At 42.8% G+C, this 24,203-nt stretch overlaps 4 protein-coding genes across 15 annotated transcripts; 3 read left to right on the top strand and 1 right to left on the bottom strand.

The window, feature by feature from the left end:
• The first annotated feature begins 470 nt into the window (after window positions 1-470).
• Window positions 471-5,071, top strand: Ero1L (endoplasmic reticulum oxidoreductin-1-like protein). 2 transcript variants are annotated; one of them, XM_033486081.2, is made up of 9 exons: window positions 471-650; window positions 1,141-1,423; window positions 1,641-1,844; window positions 2,072-2,229; window positions 2,298-2,483; window positions 2,546-2,592; window positions 2,673-3,021; window positions 3,099-3,392; window positions 3,474-5,071. In XM_033486081.2, the coding sequence occupies exons 2-9, from the start codon at window positions 1,298-1,300 to the stop codon at window positions 3,523-3,525; spliced, it is 1,416 nt and encodes a 471-aa protein (XP_033341972.2). In that variant the 5' UTR covers window positions 471-650; window positions 1,141-1,297; the 3' UTR covers window positions 3,526-5,071. The 2 variants fall into 2 exon arrangements, 1 of the variants encoding a protein (XP_033341972.2); XR_004492575.2 differs by lacking the exon at window positions 471-650 and having other exon boundaries at window positions 895-1,423; window positions 3,474-3,581; window positions 3,679-5,071.
• A 2,794-nt stretch (window positions 5,072-7,865) lies between these two features.
• Window positions 7,866-11,224, top strand: LOC117229543 (D-amino acid oxidase 2). Of its 2 annotated transcripts, none has more exons than XM_076520174.1 (7): window positions 7,866-8,338; window positions 9,090-9,302; window positions 10,025-10,253; window positions 10,321-10,388; window positions 10,671-10,788; window positions 10,882-10,983; window positions 11,075-11,224. In XM_076520174.1, the coding sequence occupies exons 1-7, from the start codon at window positions 8,187-8,189 to the stop codon at window positions 11,183-11,185; spliced, it is 993 nt and encodes a 330-aa protein (XP_076376289.1). In that variant the 5' UTR covers window positions 7,866-8,186; the 3' UTR covers window positions 11,186-11,224. The 2 variants fall into 2 exon arrangements, with proteins under 2 accessions (XP_076376289.1, XP_033341983.1); XM_033486092.2 differs by having other exon boundaries at window positions 7,883-8,286.
• On the top strand, window positions 11,224-15,952 carry LOC117229542 (Tubulin tyrosine ligase-like 6B). 7 transcript variants are annotated; one of them, XM_033486084.2, is made up of 13 exons: window positions 11,224-12,135; window positions 12,233-12,308; window positions 12,385-12,675; window positions 12,739-12,895; window positions 12,967-13,067; window positions 13,264-13,392; window positions 13,484-13,709; window positions 13,835-14,016; window positions 14,100-14,334; window positions 14,412-14,600; window positions 14,835-15,040; window positions 15,440-15,558; window positions 15,629-15,952. In XM_033486084.2, the coding sequence occupies exons 1-13, from the start codon at window positions 11,907-11,909 to the stop codon at window positions 15,790-15,792; spliced, it is 2,304 nt and encodes a 767-aa protein (XP_033341975.2). In that variant the 5' UTR covers window positions 11,224-11,906; the 3' UTR covers window positions 15,793-15,952. The 7 variants fall into 7 exon arrangements, with proteins under 7 accessions (XP_033341975.2, XP_033341982.2, XP_033341980.2 ...); XM_033486091.2 differs by having other exon boundaries at window positions 14,835-15,054; window positions 15,629-15,647; XM_033486087.2 differs by having other exon boundaries at window positions 11,329-12,135; window positions 14,835-15,173; window positions 15,629-15,767.
• Window positions 15,953-16,028: 76 nt separating this feature from the next.
• Window positions 16,029-23,489, bottom strand: pygo (pygopus family PHD finger). Of its 4 annotated transcripts, XR_013032975.1 has the most exons (6): window positions 23,187-23,487; window positions 22,312-22,608; window positions 21,209-22,228; window positions 20,983-21,128; window positions 20,105-20,895; window positions 16,029-19,997 (listed from the first exon to the last, which is right to left on the bottom strand). XR_013032975.1 is itself a non-coding variant. In XM_033485976.2 (5 exons), exons 2-5 carry the CDS (start codon window positions 22,525-22,527, stop codon window positions 20,855-20,857), a joined length of 1,434 nt encoding a protein of 477 aa, XP_033341867.1. In that variant the 5' UTR covers window positions 22,528-22,608; window positions 23,187-23,489; the 3' UTR covers window positions 16,029-20,854. The 4 variants fall into 4 exon arrangements, 3 of the variants coding, with proteins under 3 accessions (XP_033341867.1, XP_076376288.1, XP_033341866.1); XM_033485976.2 differs by having other exon boundaries at window positions 16,029-20,895; window positions 20,972-21,128; window positions 23,187-23,489; XM_076520173.1 differs by having other exon boundaries at window positions 16,029-20,895; window positions 22,312-22,714; window positions 23,187-23,488.
• Window positions 23,490-24,203: the final 714 nt, after the last annotated feature.

Genomic DNA, 24,203 nt, shown 5'->3' on the forward strand with positions numbered 1-24,203 from the left:
ATTTTTACCATAAGATACTATGCAGATTCCGGCAAGAATCAATTACTGTTTTCATGATAGTAGCGCCTCTTGTAGCGAAATCTTGAAGCTCCATACAGTGCTAATTTGAGTAGTGGCGAAAGGATTAAACTATGGGCTGAATTACCGATAGTCGAATTTGGCCAATAGTTTGAGCGTTTTGCCACTATTCAAATTGGCACTGTACAGATCCTGAAAAGCTTTACTTTTCCTCCATAAGAGACATCACAATCGCTTACATCATGCACAATTCAGGGCATATCTACATATAATTTTTCGATTAATTTCGATTATCCTGTAATTAGCTATGTAATAATTGTCAATATCATTGTCTATACCAAAATATTGGAATATTATATTTATCGCATCGTTGCATCTGGCATATTCACATGTATGCGGTTTTATAGCTATTCATTTAATTAATAAATGAATAGACTTTAATGAGTTCATATTTAGACGTTAATGACGTGTATTTAGCAACAAGTATATGTACATACTATAAGTACACGTGGTAGTACCACGGTGGTACCAAATTTAAATAAAACGGGTGGAGGATAAAAGGGAGGAGTTAGATTTTATATGTACATTACGTGGAACAGAAATTATTTTAGTACTTCTTCTTGGACCTCAAAGTGAGTTAACAAAGCGTTATATGCAACGTGAACTGTACACATAATTATTAAATTAAAATCAAGTAGATTTAAAGCAATTTATATAATTTATAGAATATTTTTTAAATACGCCAACGTTTTTCATTTTTATGTTAGATTTTCATGTCCATACATAGATATTACACATGTAGTGTTAACGTTAGAGCGATGTCATATTGGTCACATCGTTTAGTAAGATCGTAATTACAGATTATTTTTCACGAGTTACGTAGTAACTCTCAACTCTAACTCAAGTCTTCACTACCGTTATACAGGCATTTTACTTTTGTTTTGTACACGTATAAATTGTGTGCATTCGTTTTGTATACATTTTGTGAAATCAAATAATTAGATTGACGAATTATATGTTCGGTTAGAACATATCATTGTAATGTTAACAAATCAATGTTAATCGATTAACGATACATATATCAAGGATGAGAAAAATGTCAACGAAGTTTACTTTCGGTAGGAGGTAGAATGCTATACGTTTCCGATGGCACGTAGCCTGGTCATTGTCATAAAAGGTGGGAAGTGTGTTAGATAGCCGCGGTCGCGGTAACCAGCGATAATAACTTAATTTATCCACTTCAAACGTGACCAAAAGACATACCAGTGAACACATAATTATGACAAGCAGTCCCAGTGGAAACATGTTCATCGTTTTAATCCTCTGCACCGTGTTCTTACCTTCTGTTCTACATGCCAATTATTTTGAATCGAACAGTGATAAAAACGACCAGTGTTTCTGCAAGGTATTATTATTTTTCTTGTTTTTCCGTTGTTCAAATTTTCTATTGTGAAAGAAATGAACATAACCTGTGGGGACATCTGTAACAGATGGCTGTGTACAGAAGGGTTTTCCACATAGATATTTAGTTTTAAGGCTTTCAAGTTAAATGATTCAATTAAATATAAGAAAAACCTATGTAAATATCCGCTTAACTAATAATATGCATCATCACTTTTTAGTTGAAAGGTTCCATAGATGACTGCAGCTGCTCTGTGAATACTGTGGATTATTTTAATAATCTGAAGATCTATCCTAGACTTCAGAGTCTTCTAGTCAGAGATTATTTTCGTTTTTATAAAGTAAATCTGAAACAGGAGTGTCCCTTTTGGGCAGATGATAGCAAATGTGTTATGCGATATTGTCATGTACAACCCTGTCAAGATGTGAGTGATTTAGGAATCATGTTAATTAATGTATATAGGATTCAACCAAAAGTAACTTTTATTTTAGTTATTCAAATTTACATTAGTATACAATTTTTAATCATTGTTATCGTTAACATTTTTATTCAATAACTTTTTAATATCTATAGCGACTACAATACTATTGTAATAACAAAGGAAAATTATAAACATGATAAACACAATTGTAAATATTGCTTTGTTTACAGGAAGACATTCCAGATGGACTAAAAGGAGACATGCTAAAACATGCACACTTCAATGAAAGTCCTGTAGATAAATATAAATCCAATGCTCAATTTGACGATTGCTTGCGCAGTGCTAAAGATCATAATAAAGAACTAGGTTATTTAAATACAACCATTAGGTAAACAAGTTTCTATGAATTTTAGGTAGACACTATGTTTGTATTATAAAACAATAATATTTCTCCAGTTCGGAAAATTACAAAGATTTTGAGTTGTGGAAGCAGTACGACGATGCCCAAGATAATTTTTGTGTAAAAGAATCTAGTCCTGGCGAATATGTGAATCTTTTGCTTAATCCTGAAAGATATACAGGCTATAAAGGACCTAGTGCACATAGAATTTGGCGTAGTATTTATATGGAAAATTGCTTTAGGTATGATCGTATCGTATTTTACAACAAAACAATGGAATAATTTATTATACACTTAATTTCAGACCAGAAAATTCACCTCATTTTTATGTTCAATCCTCGAAAATAAATGGCAAGTTTACTTGATATTTGCATATACTAAACAGAAAGATAAGTTTCATCTAATACATGTATGCGTATTTATTGTTTTAGGAATGTGCTTGGAGAAAAGAGTATTTTATCGCGTTATATCAGGTCTTCATGCTAGTATCAATATACATTTATCTGCAAAATATTTACTCTCGTCGAAAGATACTCTAGTGATGGTGCCCAGTGGTCAGTGGGGACACAATTTAGAAGAATTTCAAAGAAGATTTTCACCAGAGACGACTGGAGGCGAAGGCCCAAATTGGTTAAGAAATTTATATTTCATTTACCTATTGGAGTTAAGAGCTCTGGCTAAAGCTGCACCATACTTAGAACGGGAAGAATACTATACTGGCAACAAAGCACAAGATAAAGATACACGTTTGGCAATAAATGATATTTTAAGCGTCGTCAAGTATGTCCCATTTCATAAATTATAGTATTCAAATGGAGAATTCTACACATTTTTCTAATTGTGAGTGTATGGTTCAGATCGTTTCCAGAACACTTCAACGAAAGCGTTATGTTTGCCGGTGGAGCAGAGGCTCAGTTGTTGAAAGAACAATTTAGGCAACATTTCCGTAATATCTCCCGCATTATGGACTGCGTGGGATGTGACAAGTGTAAACTTTGGGGCAAACTTCAAATACAAGGGTTGGGTACAGCATTGAAGATTTTATTCTCGGGTAAATTTGATAGATGGGAACCAACATTGTATACCTTTAACAGAACACAATTTTATTTGGAAAGAAGCGAGATCGTTGCTCTTATAAATGGTTTGGGAAGGTAAGTACGGTATTGGGAAACATTTGCACATTTAATCTGATTGCTCACGTTCGTTGAACTAATAATGTTTTTCTTCCACAGACTATCGGAAAGTATTTACGAGTTGGATAGATTTAGACAAATGATGAGATAGCAGGATTACAGTACTTAATTATGTAATTATTACGGGAAAAACATCACACAAATTAAGTAATATAATTTATACTTATATAATAAGTTTATCGAATAATTGATTTGAATTGGTTAGACGTTACTTGCTAATAATTTATATCCTTTATTAAAATAGGTATAAAGTCGCAATAAAGATTATAATTTACGCTCAACGCGTAAAAATCTTCTACTTCTTTAAAATGGGAAAGGATATTATACTTGAACTGTACTTATCACGTGGATATATTTATAAGATTTTGTCTTATTAAAATTTTATTGCGATTTTAACGATAATTTTGATTCCATCTGTGATAAACAGTTTATCTATGGGAAAGGAATTCTCATACCAGTTTTGAAAGTAGCATATGTGCAATTTGAATTCAGAAGATAATGTCTGTTAGTGTTACTTACTGAAATGTATTATACAAATGGGCATCTCTAACATTTTTTGAATTAACATTCGTTTCGATCGGAATTTGTTGCAGATGCATCATAGTTATTCTCCTGATATAATTTGAAACAATGTTTATCGGTAGCATTACGAGAATTTATACTGCAACGCATTCATAATTTTGAGCTGTGCATTGTAAAAATTGCCTACGGACGCGTCTAGTTTTGATAATAATGAACACGGACGTACTTCTTTCCAAAAAATCTTCTATTCCAGGTTTCTATATTCTTGCTAAAAGGATAGCAACACGAAGTATTATATTATTTTCTGATAAATTTACACGTAAAACATAAAACTCTACTATTTATATTATGTTGTGTCAGTGGGACAATAATCTTGGTTTCGTAAATTCACAGGTACATCGACATATAATTATGTTATCTGTCTTATTTAATCAATTATGGAATACCTATAATTTTAAAAAGATTTACATACCGTTATGTAATTGCCAAGAGAGATGGTTGAACAGTTAGATTTTTGCCCAAGCAGCTGCATGTACACGTTTTTTAAATTTATATCAACTTACGCTGCTTAATTTATACTAACTTCTAAGTTCAGACGAGGGTCCAGTGTTTTGTAAACGTAGAGCGCTATCATGACGAAATAAATTGATTGTAAATAGCGACGTATAAGCTATTTGACACCATTTATCTTGCATGGTCGGAAATCGACATTATTTTCCCACCAACTCAATATTTCTATATTTTATACATTTTAAACTATTTCATACCATTGTATATGTACAAGAAAATATTTACTCGCTTAATACCACTCGTAGGTTGCCGACCATTTAATCGACTAAATAATGTAATAAAGAATAACAGGTACAGAGCGATATTCAACTTCGATGACATACATAATATTTTCATGATAGAGTTTCGACTTTACCATAAGTTTGTAACGTAAACGGCCGCAAACTTACGAGTGATAGTATGCATCAATTTATTACAGAGATATCAAATTGTACTAAAAAATTATTAGATATCTATGTTCATTTCAATTTTCCAGTGAAATGTGTAAATGAATAGTATTTGACATGAGTATCTCGAATGAAATAAAAACATATGTATTAATCAAATCTCTGGAGCCATACGAAACTCAACAATGTTCCTTTATTGGATAAGCCGATACATTTGATAAGTTATCGAGCAATCATCTCTATCGATCGGGACACCTTTTGCTCCTCCTATTTTCCCAAGCTTTATATTATTGAATTTTTCTGTATTCATTACTGAAGTTCAAGGAAAGAGATCCGGAAAATTATGAAGCTTTAGGGATACTATCTTTTTTACTGATCAAATTCGTTTTCACTTTAACCCTTTTAGTGCCATGCGAAAAAGAGGCGCCTATGCAAGAATAACCGGCCGAATTTCACTGTTTTACTAGGGTTTGGGAAAATGCTCATAAAAACCAAACAAGAAACAATATTTACATGATTCAAAAAACAGTAAATTAAGGACGAAATAGAGAACAAAACAGTGACACTAGATTTTCTATATTCATTGAAAATTATATAAATAACAAAGGTATAAAAGACCATAAAGAAAGTAAAAGTCCAGTTCTCTCTTACAAAACGTATTTGCACATACAAAAAGTCATCTTTTCATCATAATTTTATATAGATCATTTATTACAAAGTATATACTTTGCATTTCTGATATATTTTGTAACAAGATAAATAATACTACATAACAAACAAAAAATAACTCGAAGGTACATGGTAAGCGCCGGACGGATTATCTCTTCCGAAATATGTAATTGTTATAGGTAATATAACATTGCTGAAACAAAATTATGTTGTCATAAATATATTTGTGATATAATTTTGCATAATACTTCATTATAATAACATAAATATTTATATTTATATATTGTAAATGTGTAAAATTTTGTTATTATAAAGCGCTATAAGACGCGGGCCGATATATCGGCTCTGGCACTTCTCGCCAGTGCTGCAAGAGCCGATATATCGGCCTCCGGCACTAAAAGGGTTAAATTCTGTTATTTTCTCGATTTCATTCAGAAACCTTGAAGCTATAGCCTATAGCATAGTTTATAGGGGATAGAAAAAAAGGAGGAAAAAGGGTTACAGGCAAATGTAATTCCTTCGAATGCGATCTATTGCTATTACGGTATCGTAGCCGGTCAATTTTCAAATGTATTTTTTCTCGAAAAGAATGCCCGACGTAACGTCAACATCATCGTTTCGATAATGCTCTTGAATAACGTACACCGAGGTGTCTTCGGTGTTCGCTATCCGAAACCGTGAAACGTGATCGCGTTTCTGAATAATCGCCGACCACCCTGATAGTGATCCCAAGAGGCGATCCGGTGTGATTGCGATAACGCTATTATCATCTTACTTAATTTGAAAGAAATGCTCGACGCAAAACGCTTCGTCGAGACAACGAACCGGTAAAATAATGGGTGTCGGTATGTTTTTTTAAAGCATCATGATTGATCGGTATGATTTTTCTCGTGGACTTTTCCTTGAAAATTCTACATCTACGAAAAAGGAATCGTTACATTAATTAACCGTCTTAAAAGTTTAGTAGCTTCAAGCTTTTCGGGCCGGTTATCAAAACGCTCTCGAAAGCGCCGATCCATGATTTACGATGATAAAAATCCATCTTGATGAAAAAGGAACCGATCTCTTATCTAAGCATTCCTCGGAAGGAACGCTGAGCTCCGCGGCGATCGCAGCTTGTTTATGCTGTCACTTACACCCTTTATCGCATCACTTCCGGGGCCCGGGCTATATTATGTCTGACTCGCTCGTGTGCGTTGTCAATAATCACTTGGTATCGTGAACTGTCATCAGCCATTTCGGTGAACAACGTTCGGGGAGCGATCAGGGAGGGATCAGGGCTTATGGATCAGTCCGTGGATCGCTCGTTCGCGTATAAACGGCCGCGGCCGCCACGCCGGCCGCATCGGAAACCTCCCTTCTGTCGGTCGTTTTTTCTACGCGGCTTCGTCGTTCGATCGGTTAATCGCTCGTCGATCGCCGACCACGATCGGTTCGCGTACAGTGTCGTTGCAATCCACGCGAAATATAAATAAACTATTTATTATTTGAACTCGTTACCAGTTTGCTCGTGTCACGCTCTTACGATACTTCGGTGGCGACCACGAGGTCTCCGCGCCGCTGAATTCTCCACTAACGATAAGCACAGATTGCCAATAACCGACTGACTTTTCGTCCTGTAATGGAAATCTCAGCATTAGGTACGTTCGATCGGTTCAAACGTGACTTTGTAATTTTCTGCTTTTTCGTGGACAATAACAACAAAAGGGTTTTCGACCATCGTAATCGACTCGGCAATTTTTCGAGTTAATCTTTCTAGAGTTGCACCTTTTATTCAACGATTTATTTATTTGGTGATTTCGACGCCGCCGGAGCAGACGAGTCTCTCATGGAGGGATCTATTCTTCGGGAGGATCGTTGGCAGTCACGTGGAATTTGAATCGTGCGTCGCGCCTTCGGTAAGCAGAGTATAAAACCTTTGGTACACGAGAGTTAAAGTATTATGCTCCGTTTATCGTCAGCGCGGCGCGGGACGAGCATCGTTTGACTTGTTTGGACGATCGACGAACGGACTTCTCCCCCTCTCTCTCCCCCGTGACTCTCGCGGTTCCCATATATTTTAGCATAATACTGCCGAGAGATATGCGGGCATTATGCTAGAAATATGGGAAATTGCGAGTTTATCCGATGCTTCGATCGCCGACGCAGGCCTCGTTTAAGGAGAGGAACCGTTTCTGTGGTTCCCGGTCGATTGCCAGAATTCCGCACGATGTTTGCATCCGCGTTCGAAAGATGTCAATTTCAAGCAGCAGTTGCGCCTCGCCGCGATTACCGTGCATCGCGAGCTCTCGCGTACGCTCGTTAAATACGGAAATTGTTTTATCGCGCCGACTTGGGCGATCTCTCGCGGGACGCGGGACCCAGCGGGAAGGTTATCGTTCACCGGGGCAAAAGCTGTCGTTTACGTTTCTGTAATCAGTGCAATGGAACGTCGCGCTCGGACTTCCAGTTTCCAGCGAGTTTGCTACCCGTTCGCGGATTAATTCGATAGATTCGGAAAGGAAGCGTGTCTCGACGAAGATGAGGGTGGCGGTGGTGGGCGCCGGAATAATTGGCGTAACGAGCGCGGTTGCGGTGAAGGACGCGTTCCCGCGGTTCGAGGTGCATGTTTATGCGAACGAATTCTCGCCGGACACCACTGGCGACGGGAGCGCAGGACTGTTGCTTCCTTATCTGCTCGGAGAAACACCCGTCGACAAAGTACTGTGAGTATCCGGACTTTTACAGCGTTGTATTCCCACGCTCGATCGTTCGGAGGTAAGATCTTGTCGATTTCTACGGTAAATATTAACTACCTATGATCCGCAATGCATTTGCGTAACATTAGACCCTATGTAACACGATACGATCATGACTACAACTCTATGTTTCGCGTCTTCAACTTTTTTTTAAACCACACTTGTGCAGTGTTTGACGAACTGCTTGCTTCTCCAGCATTATTGAAGAATGCTAAATGCTCTTAAATGCTCTAACATTTCATCTCAGATCCAAAAATTCCCCAAATTTCTCCATATTAACAATAATTTCTCCATAGAACAACTTATGGATATCATACTCGGCTCAAGCGTGTTTTCTCTATTGCAAATAGAGTGCCCTCTTTTATCGATTTTTTCAATCACCCACTACATTCTTTCACACAGAATTTAAGGCGTATTAATTAATATCGCAACGTTATTATAACCGTAGAGAGTCATCGTATCAATCTGAGGAGTTGACGTTATCTTATTACAGCTAACCTCTGTATTTTCTTGTATCTTTTTTGTGATTTTATAACTAATGGATAACCTCTCGAATATTTTCGATAAATAAATAAATACGTGACGCTTTAGCTAGGTAACTAGTTTAAGAAAAGCTGTGAACTTTCAATCATAACACTAAGAGCATTCTCTTCTGGTAAAAGACTACTGGTCTGGGTACTGTGCGAGCTGGTTTCTTCTATCGTTGCTGGTTAAGATCGCGCGGAAGTTTTGAAGTAACGTACAATGATTTATGTGCGGTGTATCGATAGGAAATGGACCGGAATCACTCGCCGATGGTTCGACGACTTCTGGAGATCCGGTCAGGCCCCGGAAGTGGGAATCGCGTTGCTACCGGCATACCGTGTTACCAGCGATCCGCGAGGATACCCTGATTCCAGTTGGACAAGATTGGTCTACGGCGCGGATAAGCTTCCTTCGACGGAATTGGAGAGATTGAACGAGCAGCACGGGACGAGCTACAAGTACGGTATCCGTAGCATACGAAACTTTTGGGTAGGCAACCGTATTCCTTCGATATCTTGGCGACCAGATGTTCCGATCGATCGACTCCCTGTTTGGTGGCTCACGCTTTTGTCGCCTATTAACTCCTTAATGCACAGTTTTTTTGAAAAAGGCCGGCCAAAAAAAATCAATTTTTTTAAATGTAAAAAAACACAATTTAGAACGTTGTCTTGGCAAGAAATTACAAAAATACAAAAATAATCAAAATTTTTATTGCAATTCTAATGTTTAGAATATTACTATTATTATTATTATTATTATTATATTTTATTTTACATTACATTTTAGTAAAATATATATTGAAAAATGAGCGAATCAGAATCTGAATATGAATACGCTGTCGGAAAGCGGCTCACAAGGAAGAGATAAGTCGTAAGTGATAAGTATAGAAAAAGGATATATTTTATACTTGAATAAGTAAGTGTTATAGCTTACAATCCCATGTAAATTATAAATATCAATAAAACGACTGTTTTTTTTTGCTTTCACATTGTTATTTTCAATTCTCGATTGCATTCGAGTGTGAAAAATTATAGCAACATAAAGTACAACGCCGCTCAAATTATCTCGAGTGTGCACAGTTTGGCCAGTTTAGCGCGCTCGAGTTAACTCGAGCGTGCACATTAAGGGGTTAAAGAGTTAAGCAAGCATTTATTGTACACTGCATAATAAATGATTCTAGACACGGATGGTCGTTCCTGACGTACATCGGTGAGCCGACTCGCCTGTTGCCCTGGTTGATGAAGAAGTTCGCGAAGGCGGGCGGAGTATTTCGCAAGAGAAAAGTCGAGAAGCTGCACGAACTGATCGACGACAATGGATACGACGTGGTAATAAATTGCAGCGGACTCGGCGCGCGACACCTCGCCGCCGATAACACGGTCACGCCTATCAGAGGTCAAGTGGCCAGGGTTCGTATACTCGGAAATAGCGAAGCCCGTTCAAACTTTCGGCTGTCTGCTTATCATTCGATTTCAGGCGACGGCTTCCGGGACGTTGCACATGTTCTTGGTGGACGACGACGACTCGTACTACATCATTCCAAAGTAACGAATCGCTATACCGTGCGACAGGGGTGGCCAAATTTTTTATCGCTACGGACAACCTGCTTTTTTTTCAATTATAAGCGGCGGTGTACCAGCATCGTATGTGTTAAGTGATCATAAGTAGTAATTTAAAGCGAAAAATAAGTTGACATTTAAGATAAGCATAGATAATATCAGACAGGCGGGCGACTAGGAATATAATTGCGTGGTCGACGCTTTGGCCACCCCCGTCGTACGACAGTGATGACATCCTGATCGAATCTTTATTGTTTTTACTTAAAGTTACGAGGTCATGGTGTTGGGCGGTACGCACCAAGAGGGCGACTACGATTGCACGCCGCGGCAGGAGGACGCGCAGCGCATCTACAAATGGTGCAAGCGAGCCTTGCCCGCGTTCGAGGTAAACTATCGATCAACGCGCGACGGCGAACTTCCGACGATCGTACGCGTTGCCACTTTATGCACCATATTTTGCGGTATTCGTTCGTTGCAGGGAATCGAATTGCAGAAAGAGTGGGTGGGTCTTCGACCCGGGAGGCCCAGCGTGCGTCTCGAGTCCGAGGTTCTCGTGTCACCTCGCGGCAAGAAGTACGAGGTATCGGGAATTACCTAGCATATATCTGTTTCAACGAACGGATAAATCGCACGGATCTGCGCGGAATCGATCTCTATGGAATTCGTTCCAGGTGATACACAATTACGGCCACGGTGGGAGCGGTGTGACGATCAGCTGGGGCTGCGCCATGGAAGTCGTCGAGATCCTTCGAGGCAGTTTAGGGTTGAACTCGCGTCTGTAACCATCGAGGGTCAATAAAGACATACATATGTACACACAATTGTCCGAACGTTCGTGTTCGAAACGGCACCGGCGATTCAACGATTCTAGCGACGATCGCGCGAGCTATTTAGAAGGCATTCGTGATGCTCTTTGCAAACTGCGCGAACTTCGCGGAACGCGGGAAGGCCGCAATTAAGGGAAACGGAGTCAAATGTTCAGGGGGCTGCGTCTTGCGTGGACGGTGCCGCAGTGATATCGACGACGCTGCGCCGTGTCGCGTTGTTAGAGATTCCGCGGATAGCGTTTGCTTCGGTGGAAACGGAAACGATTCGGTCTTCAATCGTTCATCCGATCGTCCACCGACTCCCGCCCCGGTCCCGGCGGTAAACGCCGGCACACCGCCGCCGCGCCACGTTTTCCATTGCAGTTTGCAGTCGCGCGATGAGAAAACAATTGATGGGAGCGGTGGCGCGCGAAACGCGATCCGCCACGATCACACGAGAGAGAGAAACCGGCTTTCGGATCTTGCGTTCCGCGACAAATTGACCGATCCCGATTTCAATCCCTCGAAAAAAGAAAAACAAAAAAAGAACAACAGTCCAACGCCGCAATCGAGCCTCGCGCGGGTTCGAACGAACAAATCGATGGTCCGCGGCACGATGCGTCCGGTCTAATCGAATGAAGCGAATTGATGCCGCGCGACGACGACGTGTCGTTCAAAATAATGAGATACGCCGGACATGAACGTCGCTGGACACAACCGCAGACTTCCCTTGATGCCGAGCCGGGAACACGAGCTGGTCACGGAGGGCAGCAACACCAGCGATTCCGAGTCGAGTTCTGACGCGCGATCCTGCAACGTCCACGGGGATCGGTGCGAGAAGTTCGCGGTCGCGCCGTTCGCCGAGTCGGTTAAGTACGATCGAGAAACGATCGGGAGCCTGCCGTTGGACAGAAAAGACGACAAAGGTATTTATCGCGTCTAACCTAAACCTGCCACGATCGAAAAGTAACGAGATCCCCTTTTCTCGACTTTCTCTCTGTGTTTCCGCGCGTTCTCCGGCAGACAACATCTCGTACGCGGGCACCGACGCGGACAAGGACGAAACCTCGAGCAAGTCGAAGAAGAAGAAGAAACGCAGGTATGCGACTTATCGTTCATCTCTCGTTTTACACGCGATCTTGATCCGTCGATGCTGATATATCCGTTCTCAAAAGGTATTTGACGATATGCACGAGCAACTGCAAGTACGAGGTTGTGAGGCGTGTGGCGACGCGCTTCGGGATGAAAGAGGTCACCGAGGACAGCAGCTGGAACCTGTACTGGACGGACTTGAGCGTGAGCATCGAGAGGGCCAAGGACATGAAAAGGTACCAGAAGGTCAACCATTTCCCCGGAATGACCGAGATCTGCAGGAAGGACCTGCTCGCGCGGAACCTGAACCGCATGCTGAAGCTCTACCCTAGGGACTACAACTTCTTCCCGAAGACTTGGTGCTTCCCCGCCGAGTAAGCCGACGCTGCTATTTGCCGGCTATCTGTCGTCTCGAGCGCTTTTATGTTCGTTTTCAGCCACGGGGAGGCGATGGCCTACGCGAAGCTGCGGCGCTCGAAGACCTTCATCGTGAAGCCCGACACCGGTTGCCAGGGTCGCGGTATCTTCTTAACGAGGAACTTGAAGGATGCTAAGCCCACTGAACGCATGATCTGCCAGGTGTACGTGGCCAGGGTATGTACGTGGCAAGCGTCGTTCCTTTGTATCCTCTGGAATCAAAAGCAACGTCGTTTCCATTTTCGCAGCCTTTCCTGATCGACGGCTACAAGTTCGACCTCCGGATCTACGCGCTGATCACCTCCTGCGACCCCCTCAGGGTGTACGTCTACAACGACGGCTTGGCGAGGTAATGAGCTTGCTATCCGCGCGTTCTCCTCTTTCTTTCGCTTCCACGTTCCCGCCCGATTCGAACGCCCGGTACCACAATTCCCCGGGCATCGCGACTAATCGCCGTTGCGTTTTAAACGGTTCGCTTTGTTTTAAACGCTCCCGCTGTTATCGTCGCTATCGCCGCATTGTTAGGTTGATTGCTTGGTCGTCAGGTTTGCCACTAGCAGATACAAGGAGCCGACCGGACACAACACGTCGAACGTGTTCATGCATTTGACGAACTACGCCGTGAACAAGCACAGCCGAATGTACGTTATCGACGACGAGGTCGGTAGTAAAAGGTCGGTGGGTAATTCTCTCATTTATTTTTTTCGTTTTTTTTTACGGTCCACTCGAACCGCATCAACGACGGGAGCTGTTCTTCTGACGCAGGAAAATATCCACGTTGAACAAGTGGCTGAAGCTGAAGGAGGTCGACGTGGAGGAACTGTGGCGAAAAATCGACGAGATCATTATCAAAACGATCCTGGCGGCTTACCCGATCCTGAAGCACAGCTATCACACGTGCTTCCCGACGCACGATAAAACGTACGCGTGCTTCGAGCTGCTCGGCTTCGACGTGCTGATCGACTGGAAATTGAAGCCGTACCTTTTGGAGGTAATATCCGATTAAACCGTGAACTCGATGCATTTGCATTGAGAATAAAAAACGAAAAATGATTCTTCAAAAAGAAGAATCGAAGGATGAATCTTTTCTTTGTGGAAACCTTGTCTTTGCGTTAGGTGAATCACTCGCCGAGCTTCCACACGGACGCGCAGATCGACAAGGACATAAAGGAGGGTCTGCTGATGGACACGTTCGCGATGCTGAACTTGCAGCAATGCGACAAGAAGAAGATCATCGAGGAGGACAGGCGGCGCGTCCGGGACCGATTGCTTCAGGGAATAACCTGCAAGGAGAGCAGGTAAATCGCCTCGAACTCGTGAGATCGCCGGGACAAAGGCTCGGATAAAAGGCTAATTCGGCGTGGTTCGTTTCCCGACGAAGTATGAACGATCCGACGATGGTGGCGGCGAAACTCGACAAACAGGAGCAGGATTACCTCGAGCGACAGTTCCAATGGGAGGACGAGCACACGGGGAATTTCCGTCGAATCTATCCGTGCCCGGGCCTGCAGAAGTACGAGCCGTTCTTCAAGCAGAACAGCATCTCCGTGTTCCAGGACACGGTGGCGTCGCGAGCCAGGGAGGAGGCCTCGCGGATCCAGAAGGAGGAGAACGAGGTCGATAACGGTTGTCGACCTTTGTCCCTCGCTCGAGGAATATACGGACGCGTAACCGGGACACGTTTGGTTCGCAGGCGAAGCTCAAGGAGCAGGAGAACAAAAAGGTGATCGGCAAGTGGAGCGATTCCAAGCTGCATCCGGAGAGCCCGAAGGTGGTTTACGGTCGCAAGTCGACGTCGACGTCGACGTCCTCGACCACCTCCAGCAATCGCGCGAGAAGCAAATCCGCGGCTACGGTCAAGAAGCATCCGATTCCTCTGAACGTCGGTCTACTCCGAGGCTCGGAATTAAGAGCACGCGACACGACGATGTCGAGGGCTATGCCTCCTAACTCCCGTTCGGCGTCTCGCTTACCCGTGGTCGCCTAAATGCTACACCCGAAAGAGGCGGCCATTCGACATCGCCGTGTTGCGGGCACTTAATTCCGAGCCCTGGTCCATTCCATCGTAGTCGCCCGCGTCGGAGCGAATCGATTAATCGATTTCGTCTCGTTCCAGGCGAAGAAACAAATCGTGAACACGGTTCCAATAGCTGAGAACACCCTGTACTCGTTCGAGCCGGAGATCATCTGCGAGTCCGAGGAGCGGGAGCGCATCACGGCGTTGGCCCAGCGGGACTTCTTGATCAAAAGCTACGGCATGCTCGAGCAGATCTACATGGCGATGAAGAGGAACGGCACGCTGCGCGCCATCGACGAGAAGAAGTACGGATTGTACGGTAGGCTCGGTTGCGTCGAAAATGGGTCCAAGAGCGCGGGCCTCTGCAGGCACAAATGTCAGCACCATCGTCGTCGAGTCGCCATGGAGGTCAGCGATTCGTCGCAGTACTCTGTGAAAGCAAGTAGCGCGTGCTTTCGCGTGTCGCATAGAATTAGTGGAACAGATACCGAACTAGTTTGTTGTCGGAGGAAAACGGGGCAGACATTTAGCTGGGACACCCTGTAGATCCCGAAGTATGTATATAGTACGCGCGCGTCTCGGGTAAAGTTTTCAGAAGACGCGACGGTGTCACACTCGTGTCTGTTCCACCGATAGATTCCTCTGGGAAACGGTTTGCTTTCGACCGGGATTAAACGTCCGTCCTCTCTCCTTTCTTTCCGCAGGGTAAAGTACCGGCGGATGACATTTCGTTTACGAACGCGGGCAAAGCAATCGCGGACAGAAGGTGTTGAGGCCGCTCTTGCGCTCGGGCTTTTCTTTTCTTTTTCGAAGAATAAGCGAGGTGAGACACGAGCCAGCCGGCTCGGGGGGAGAAACGAGGGCTGTAAAACAGGTGCATCGACGTGTTACAGATCTCGAAGTGACTTGCAGCGAGGCGCGGGTTCACGTTCGACCGAACGTGGCGCGGAAATTTTTGGTGGACCAGCTGAATTCGAGGAGCACCAAGACCCTCGCGGCCGACACTCCGTCGAACGTGGCGCGCCTGCACACGAGACGATTCCGTCGACTCCGTTGATTCCGTTCAGACGATGTCAAGAAGAACGTCGGGACGATGTCAAGACGAGAGTGGCGTTTCGATTAAACGATCTCCCGTATTTCTAGCATTTCCCCTCCCCCCTCCGCACAGCGAATCAGCAAACCCTTTGGTTAATAAAATATTTTTCATAAAACGACAACAGAGAGGTTTGCGTGTTTCTTGACAGCTATAATATTAAGTTTCGGACTCCGATGGAAGTTATAGAATAGACGATGTAAAAACCAACATGGTATGGATTTGTTATTTCAAGTGCCATATAAATATGTACAATGAGTGAACATGTACACGCCGCAGGAAAACGAGAATGATTCCGCACGCGTGCGGAACAGCGAGATACGCACGCCGATCTGTAATATGTATAACAATTTTGTTTTCTTTTTATTGCTGACATACATATATATATATATGCATATATATATATACAAACGCGTATATATATACGTATATACATGTACATACATACGTACATACTCGGTATTCACACGATAAAAAATAATGAACAATTTGTTCTGTCTATAGCCGTTCTCTTTTCTTTCCTTTTTGTTGGCTCAGCAATGACAACGGTGTCCGCGTGCATTTTCGCCGGATGTCGCGCGTAACGGTGACTCGAAAACGTTCCATATTTTATTGTTTTTTTCTTTTTCCTCGGTTTTTGATTCGGTATAGATCGGCGTCTCCGAGGGTTGCGGGAGACGAAGATCGACGATCAACGATCGCGTTAACGGCGACGCGTTTATCGAACGCTCGTACAATCACCTGAAGCGTTAAAAATTAAAACAACGAATACAAGTTGGTTGGCGGTAACGAACATTCGGTGTCGTACAAAATAATGATAGAACCGTGACAGTGATAATAACGACGAAGCGCCGCAATCAAATCGCGTTATCGGCTCGCTCGACTTCCCGTCGTGCCTCGGTTCCCGACCAGTGCCGGATCGACCAATTGCTTCGCGGTTCGTTTCAATAGGTAGCACGCGCATATTGGAGATACCGGTCGCCTAAATGCATTTGGACTCATTTCGAAAGCGTTAACCGGCGCGAATTCGTTTCTTTCGGAACCAATTTGCCAATCGGTAAATTCGGCGTTGCTCGCGACCGAGACTTTCGGCGGGCCCACGAAAATGCTTGTCCAGAGAGGAAGAGGCGCGGATGGAGTCTCGACCGCTTCCAAGTTTCATCTAACGCTGTATTCGCCGAGCTCTTTTTTTCCGGCCCGATTCTGATCACACGTGTGCAGTCAAAAGCGAGAAACAACTCGATACCACACGCACTCGCGCGCACACACACACACAAGCACAGGCACGCATTAATGATTCGTGGACGAGATACAGGGGGTATTTACAGGTCGCGTTATCGCTGTACGCGGGTTTCGTGTTGTTTCGTCAGCACCGTGTCGAGTTACTTCGAGGATGCAAAAGGCATTGCGATTTTGCGTGTACGATGCACACAGTGCACGAAGTAACGCTGCCTACTCTCGCAGACGATTCTAATATTCCCAGACCCTGCGGCTCGCGTAAATATCATTTACACGCTCGTCTCGTTTTGTTTGAAAAAGTAAAATTTTTGTCGCAATATATTCCCGTGAATCGAATGTATCCGCCACAGCTGCCAGGATTCGGCGCGTCGCGCTTTCAATATGTTAACGTTGGAATCGCCGGAAAGGAAGGCGCGAAGTCCCTTTTCCATCCTCGCGCCCCGAGCAACGCCTTTTCCCTGGATCAAACTATTTCAAGCTTAATCCACGGCATTCTTGTGTACAGAGTCGTCCGCGACAGAGAAAAAAGAAAGTAACGTTAATGATTTCCGGCGTGACCTCACCCCCCGACCGCCGCGCGACACGACACAACATACACAGGGTGTCCCGGTGAAACAGGATCGCTTGAATATTTGCCCGATGTACCGTTGCACGGCCAATCTTATCAGCATAAAATTATGCCGTTCCTTTAATGAAACGTCACGGTTACCGATCTCATCTTAAACCGTACCGCGTATTTTGTTTTCTGGCATCCTTGCGGAGCATGAAAGAGACGAGTCCCGACGACCTCGATAATCATACCGTTACGATCCTGAGACATTTAACGTCGTATCTAACGTATCCTGGAATTAAACGATGGTAAGCGGTGCGCGATTATCGAGGTCGCGTATTCGCCTTTCTCGTGCTTCATACTCTTATGTATAAGGATGTCGGAGAAAAAATGCACGGTTTTTATACAACGATAAATCAGACGGACATTAAGGTCCTGTTTAATCGAAACACTCTCTATACAACAAAAATACGCGATGATGGTATTTTCTTTCTCTCTCTCTCTCTTTCTCTCTTTTCCTATTCGTTGTAATACTAGTATGAGCATTATGTAGTTATAGGATCCTGTGTTTATGTTACGCGCGTGTAATATTCGTTAAAAAGGATTACAGTAAAACAAGCTTAAAAGCGTGGATTACACAGAGAGAAACGCCGAGCAAAAGATCGCCGGAACAACGGGAGCGTCTGCGGCGGACACGAGACCAGGCATCCGGTTGTTCCGAGCGGCTCTGATACCTTTTCGAAATTAGTTCTCCGTTTAATACAGGCGTGAAATACGTAAAATGATAAAATTGGCTATATTTCATACATATGTATATATGTATATAGAAAAGAAAAAGGAAACTATACAATCCGTGGGACTCGTTTAATTTCGCGTTAGCTGCCAACGGAATTCAGTTTTCTCTTCCCCTCGTTTTTTTTCCCTTTTATTCTCTACTCCGTCAATCGTTCGCGTCGATTGTACTTGGTTGTATCGTTCATGATACACCAAGTATCCGATTCGAGAGACTGCGGATCTTCACGCGAGTCCTAAAACGAATTATTCGTTAGACTTGGCTAACTCCTAAGGAGATTGGAAAGACGTGCCACATTCGTTTAAATAATCGTTATCAACATAAATCGACTGAGCCCGAATAGTTTACGTACTGATTCAAACCGGCATTTCGTTAAATAATTGCTACGAACGCATAAAGGCCCGCAGTCCATCGATGACAAGGGGCGTGTATTCGATATTGCGTATGTATGCGCGAGAGTGAATGTTTATGGTGTGTGTATGTGTGTGTGTGTGTGAAAATTTAGTTACTGTAACTAAACAGGACACTCCATTCGGTACATTGATGTAGTATCTTGAGCTTGATTCGTGTTCGCACGAATTCGTTACCGTCGGGCTTCTAGAAAACAAAGTTCTCCGTGCTTTCGGAGTGTTCATCCGCGAGACTTTTCATTAAGACAAAGGTACGGCAAACAACGCTGTACAATAAATTTTCGCTTTTTACGTTCCCGCGAAGCAACACGCGATTCTTGTAGATTTTTAAGAAATTTACAAGAATCCCCAATTGCCGCAGCGTAAAATATATACTGGACAGTATAATAGTCGGGCGAACGAATTCCTGTAGTTATCTCGGCTCTCTTTCTAAAACACACGGAGAACCCACGTAGAAAAGTTAAAAGAACGCGTTATTGATGCGTGTCGAATGAATTAACAGCATAAACCATGGCAAGAAAGGATATACGATCTTCGGTGAAACAGAAACCTGTCCCTATTTTTCCACCGTCTCTCTCTCTCTCTCTGTTTCTCTTAACGATACAAGCCTTCGATAGATCCCTGCAAACAGATAGAAATATTTTTATACATATGCTGTATTAAAACTTCTATTTACATTCTGGATATACTCTAAACTATAACACTAACATATCTCGAAAGTATATAACTGACCATGGTTTATACGAAAATACTTGAAATATAAAAATACAAGAGTTGTAGCACTTTCATATGTGTTAATACGTTGTTTGAGGGGGGGTTGGGGGGAGGGGGGGGGCAAAGAAACAGCGTTTGCGTATCTGGTATCTGTGCTCAAACGCGTTTCTTTGAAGCACCCAAAATACTTCGGTAATCATTGAATTATGCGAAAACACTGGATTCAGGATATCTTTTTCGACGTCTCAAATACTCCATGGTAGATATGAACATTTACAATAAAATATCGTTTTACGAGAACGATTTCACAATTGTCCGATATTCACATAACTCTGTCCTTAGATAGTTAAATGTGCATTCATCCTTTCTCCCTCTTTCTTTCTTTTTTGTTTTTTTCTTTTTTTTAGATTTTTGAAAGTACCACTCGATGGTTTTTGGAGTTCCCTTGATCGACGCGACGAGCCTGATGACAAACAGCGATATTCGTTAAATGATACACACATTGTCGACGTGTAATTTACCAGGAACGTTCATCCGAATTTCAACGAAACGAGCAGAACATTCGTTTACCTGCCTGTGATGTGTATTTTCAGGATCCGTTTGTCGCCAATCATCACGTGTATATTTCTTTACTGTACACATATGATTATCCTTTCAAGTTTCGAATTAAATGCAATTAACAGATACGATGACAATCGAACGAGGTCTTTCCACGTTTTTATACTCTCTCAGACACTTCTCTCACTCTCTCTCTTTCTTTTTATATTTTTTTCATTAAGGTTTTTTTTTCTCTCACAGCTTTGCTTAAAAAACGTGCATGCCTCCTGGACTTTTGTTTTTAATATGTTTTTTACGTTCTAACGGTAACAGAAAACAAATCAACCGTCTAGAAAATCCTCTCGAGCTCATTTTATAAATAAACTTTTTTGTTAAATGGACGAATCCACTTGTCATGAACAGACTCAAAATTTCATTTAACTTTCGAACATATGTTGCTCCTTCGCGGTCCTCTGAATCATCGATACCACTCTCGCAATGATACCCTAATATTTCAACAAGTTAAAGCTAAGATATTAACAAACAGCGCATGTTTATAATATATGCACGATTTCGCCCGTGCACTAGTGTATATCGCATGTGTATACGTGTGTGCAATCGCACGCGCACATGTGCGTGTTACAAGGTGTAAACGCTAACAAAGAGTCACTCGTGCGTCGCATATACGACGTGTCAAGAAGTGTTATGGTTTAAATTTGACCAAAGGTATATTTTTCGACTGCAAACACTTATCACACACCCATTCCGCGTAAACCTCTGCCGTTAGTAATTGATAGGCGGTTTCCGACAATCCTGTGCATCCTCTGGAACAAACGAATCAATTATACTGTAATAATCGACTAGCCGTTGGTTTGGATGTTATACGTACGAATGACATACTTGTAGCGTACCTGTGAAACCAGAAATTGCAACCAGACTCGCAAAGAATCGCTTGGTCATTATCGTGCACTTCTTTGTGACACACTCCGCAAGGATAAATGGGCGGAGCATTGGGATTCTGTGGATTAAATACCATTGGTTGGTTCGGAGGGTATATCTGCAACAGTATTAAATCGTTATCAAACTTGCTCCGCGAGTAGGCACGCACTCGAAGAATTTTACTGTTTAAAAAATTACTTTTCCTGCTGAAACTGGCATTGGTTTTGGTCCCATTCCCGGTGGGCCTTGAAAACCATGAGGCGGCATAGAACCACCCATGTTAATCGGATGGCCTATCGGTGGACCGCCACCCATATTACTGGACATAGTGCCCATCGGGCCTGCCATGTGGCTCATTTGATTGTGATGACTGATACTCATATTGGACATATTGTTCATTGGTGGCCCGCCCATGTTCATGCTATTTATTGGATTCGGACCGCTCATGTTCATATTGTTAGTCACCATGGAGCTCATAGTGGTCATAGGTCCGTTCATGGGCCTTCCTAAATTGTTAAGATTATTAGCCATGTGATTTGGATGGGGTTGAGATCCGTTGTGTCCCAGTGGACTGTTCACATTGTTCATAGAAGGCCCGTTCAATGGACTGTTGGGTGGTATATGGCTATTAATATTATTCATATTCATTGGTCCATTGGGCATGTGATTCGATCCTCCCATAGTGTTCATGGGAGATCCTAATGGACCGCCCATAGGACTGCCCATGCTGTGTCCCATGTTATTCATAGGACTGCCCATTGGTCCGCTGTTCATGTTGTTCATTGGACTACCCATGGGTGGACCGCTGAGTTGAGAGTTGCCCATGTGACTCATATTCATATGATTGTTCATGGTATTCATTGGACCGGGTGGCATGTTGGGACCCATATTGTTCATGGGACTCATACCACCTATCGGCGCGTGATTCATGGGTGACATGGCTCCCATATGATTCATATGATTCGTCATAGGCGAGTTTCCCATAGGGCTCATGCTACCCATGTTATGAGGCATCATAGGACTCATGCCGCCTATCGAAGTTAACGGACTCATGCCTCTCATGGGTGGCCCACCGATGTGATGCGGATGGTGCGGATGCATATGAGGCGGTCCACCGTGCATCATGGGAGTCTGCGTCGTTTGCGGCGGCGTATCGTCAAAAGGGTTACTCGCCACTATCGTGTCTCCATACCCCGTCAATGGCGGAGGTAACAAATCCTAAAAATGCATACTTGTTTTTGAACAAAGAAATAGGTGATGCAACAAAGCGTGCATGGAAGTGAAATGTAAAATCAACTTACTTGCACGGATGGAGGTTGTTGCGGTGGTGGTTGAGCGACGTTCGCATTGGTACGTCTCTTCTTTTTGGGGTTCGCACCGGCAGGTGGTGGTGGCGGTGGATGAGGGTGAGCAGAAGATTCAGGATGTGGGGCACTAGGTCCCATATTCACACCCATACCCATACCCCCCAAAGGCATCCTCGCAAAGGGTGGCATGCCTGCAATATTGTGGCTCATTTCCTTCGCTCTCTTCCCTTATTTTAACATGCCTTATCAGCACCACAATATTTTCGGTGACAAACGTCTTCCGCTGCTCCACTGATATTTGAGAGATGAAAAGGAACGCGTCATTACATTGCATCGTCTCGTGACGATTGTTCTTAAGAATATTTTAGAAATATCTAACATTCATCCATAACGTAGCCTGCAGTGAAATTATAAATTCATTTGTATAATATATAAATTATTTCATACACTTGCAAAACCGTTTCTTGTATAGATTTTCATTTGCATGACTTATAAAAATTGAAGATAATCGTAAATTTATGACTGCATACAGATAATTGAGTACATGTACGATTGTAAGGTATTATATCTGTGTATGTAAATATAAATAAGGGATACTTTGGAGCGGGTTTACGAAGGAACGATCGTCCGTGTAAAAATAATACATATTCTCGAACGACAGTACGTTCGCAGCGATAAAAGTAACGTAAAAAAAATAGGTAACCCCTTGAAAAGAGAACAAAATAAAATCCGCCGATGCCAGTTTCTCAGACCAACCTAACCTACACATTTTTCCAAACCATCTACCTGTGCTCGTCGATACGTAATAAGGCGCGTATGGTTTCGCTGTGAACGCGGGCCAGAGAAATAAAGGCGGTCCGTGTACTTACCAGCACATTATAATTGACAAGATATCGATGCGTACATGGCTATCCCGTTTTTTCGGCAGGGACCAAACCATTGAATTGTGTCGTGCGCCTAGCTAGCTTTAATGGTTGGATCGACGCGATTTTTTGTTTCTCGCGTTCGCACTTCACCAGTCACATATTTTACGGTAGCACGGACCGATTTCACATTCAAGAATCCGCGAAAAGGACACGGTAAACACTGGCGAGATGTCAAAAGTGTACGAAGCAAGGAAACGCACGCCAGCCTTTCAGGTCGCCATTGTCGCGTTACGCGTGTCCCTGTAGTTGTATTGTTCCGCGCGAGGATACTGCACGGTGCATCGGGCAGATGTCGCTACCGACTGCATTCCTGAAACTTTCGAATGGTCATGTAAAATTTACGATATTTACTTAGTAGGCCGTAGTAGGTCGTCGTAAATCATTGCAAATGGCAATGCGGAGTAGCAATAATATAACAATAACAATAACAATGATAATGATAATAAAAATAATAGTAATAGTAATAACAACAGAAAAATCACTGCTTGTCCTCGAAAAGTCAAACGGCACGAAATCAAATGAAATTAAACGGAAAGAAAAATGAATAGATTTAAGAAGTACTAAAATACAGTACTAGAATAAAAAGATAAAATATGAGAAAAAATATTGCATTTCATATATATCGTTAAAACATTGACTGGTGTTACTTATTAATTATCGCGGTCATTACGTAATTTGGATAATACTTATGCTTGCGGGGAAGAGAAGGATTAGCGATTGGAAGAGGGAAGGGATAAGGAGATCCTGGAAACTACGGACTAGACTAGGGGAAAGACTATGTAACTATTAGGATATTAAGTATGAAGTGCATATTTTACTCTATAATTTTACAATAAAATCTATGCATTTCATATTCAATGACCTGATAGGAGGTTTTGGAAAGTCAAGAGAGAATCTGGGGGAGGGGGGGTAGAGACTAGGCTCAAGGAAGTACAGTACAGTAGGTAAAGAAGTGCGGTA

The sequence above is a fragment of the Megalopta genalis genome, chromosome 3 (genome assembly GCF_051020955.1).
Source record: "Megalopta genalis isolate 19385.01 chromosome 3, iyMegGena1_principal, whole genome shotgun sequence".
In the NCBI taxonomy this organism is placed as follows: domain Eukaryota; kingdom Metazoa; phylum Arthropoda; class Insecta; order Hymenoptera; family Halictidae; genus Megalopta; species Megalopta genalis.

What these genes read in the sequence shown, in the direction of transcription:
- Ero1L (XM_033486081.2), top strand. Translation starts at nt 1,298, where the DNA reads ATGACAAGCAGTCCCAGTGGAAACATGTTCATCGTTTTAATCCTCTGC. An exon ending in TATTTAAATACAACCATTAG is followed by an intron (nt 2,230 to 2,297) that starts GTAAACAAGTTT and finishes ATATTTCTCCAG; the next exon opens with TTCGGAAAATTACAAAGATT. An exon ending in TCAATCCTCGAAAATAAATG is followed by an intron (nt 2,593 to 2,672) that starts GCAAGTTTACTT and finishes TTATTGTTTTAG; the next exon opens with GAATGTGCTTGGAGAAAAGA.
- LOC117229543 (XM_033486092.2), top strand. Translation starts at nt 8,102, where the DNA reads ATGAGGGTGGCGGTGGTGGGCGCCGGAATAATTGGCGTAACGAGCGCG. An exon ending in CAGCACGGGACGAGCTACAA is followed by an intron (nt 9,303 to 10,024) that starts GTACGGTATCCG and finishes AAATGATTCTAG; the next exon opens with ACACGGATGGTCGTTCCTGA. An exon ending in TCGTACTACATCATTCCAAA is followed by an intron (nt 10,389 to 10,670) that starts GTAACGAATCGC and finishes TTTTACTTAAAG; the next exon opens with TTACGAGGTCATGGTGTTGG.
- LOC117229542 (XM_033486084.2), top strand. Translation starts at nt 11,907, where the DNA reads ATGAACGTCGCTGGACACAACCGCAGACTTCCCTTGATGCCGAGCCGG. An exon ending in ACTTGGTGCTTCCCCGCCGA is followed by an intron (nt 12,676 to 12,738) that starts GTAAGCCGACGC and finishes GTTCGTTTTCAG; the next exon opens with CCACGGGGAGGCGATGGCCT. An exon ending in ATAACCTGCAAGGAGAGCAG is followed by an intron (nt 14,017 to 14,099) that starts GTAAATCGCCTC and finishes TTCCCGACGAAG; the next exon opens with TATGAACGATCCGACGATGG.
- pygo (XM_076520173.1), bottom strand. Translation starts at nt 22,527, where the DNA reads ATGAGCCACAATATTGCAGGCATGCCACCCTTTGCGAGGATGCCTTTG. An exon ending in AACAACCTCCATCCGTGCAA is followed by an intron (nt 22,229 to 22,311) that starts GTAAGTTGATTT and finishes ATGCATTTTTAG; the next exon opens with GATTTGTTACCTCCGCCATT. An exon ending in TGCCAGTTTCAGCAGGAAAA is followed by an intron (nt 21,129 to 21,208) that starts GTAATTTTTTAA and finishes ATACTGTTGCAG; the next exon opens with ATATACCCTCCGAACCAACC.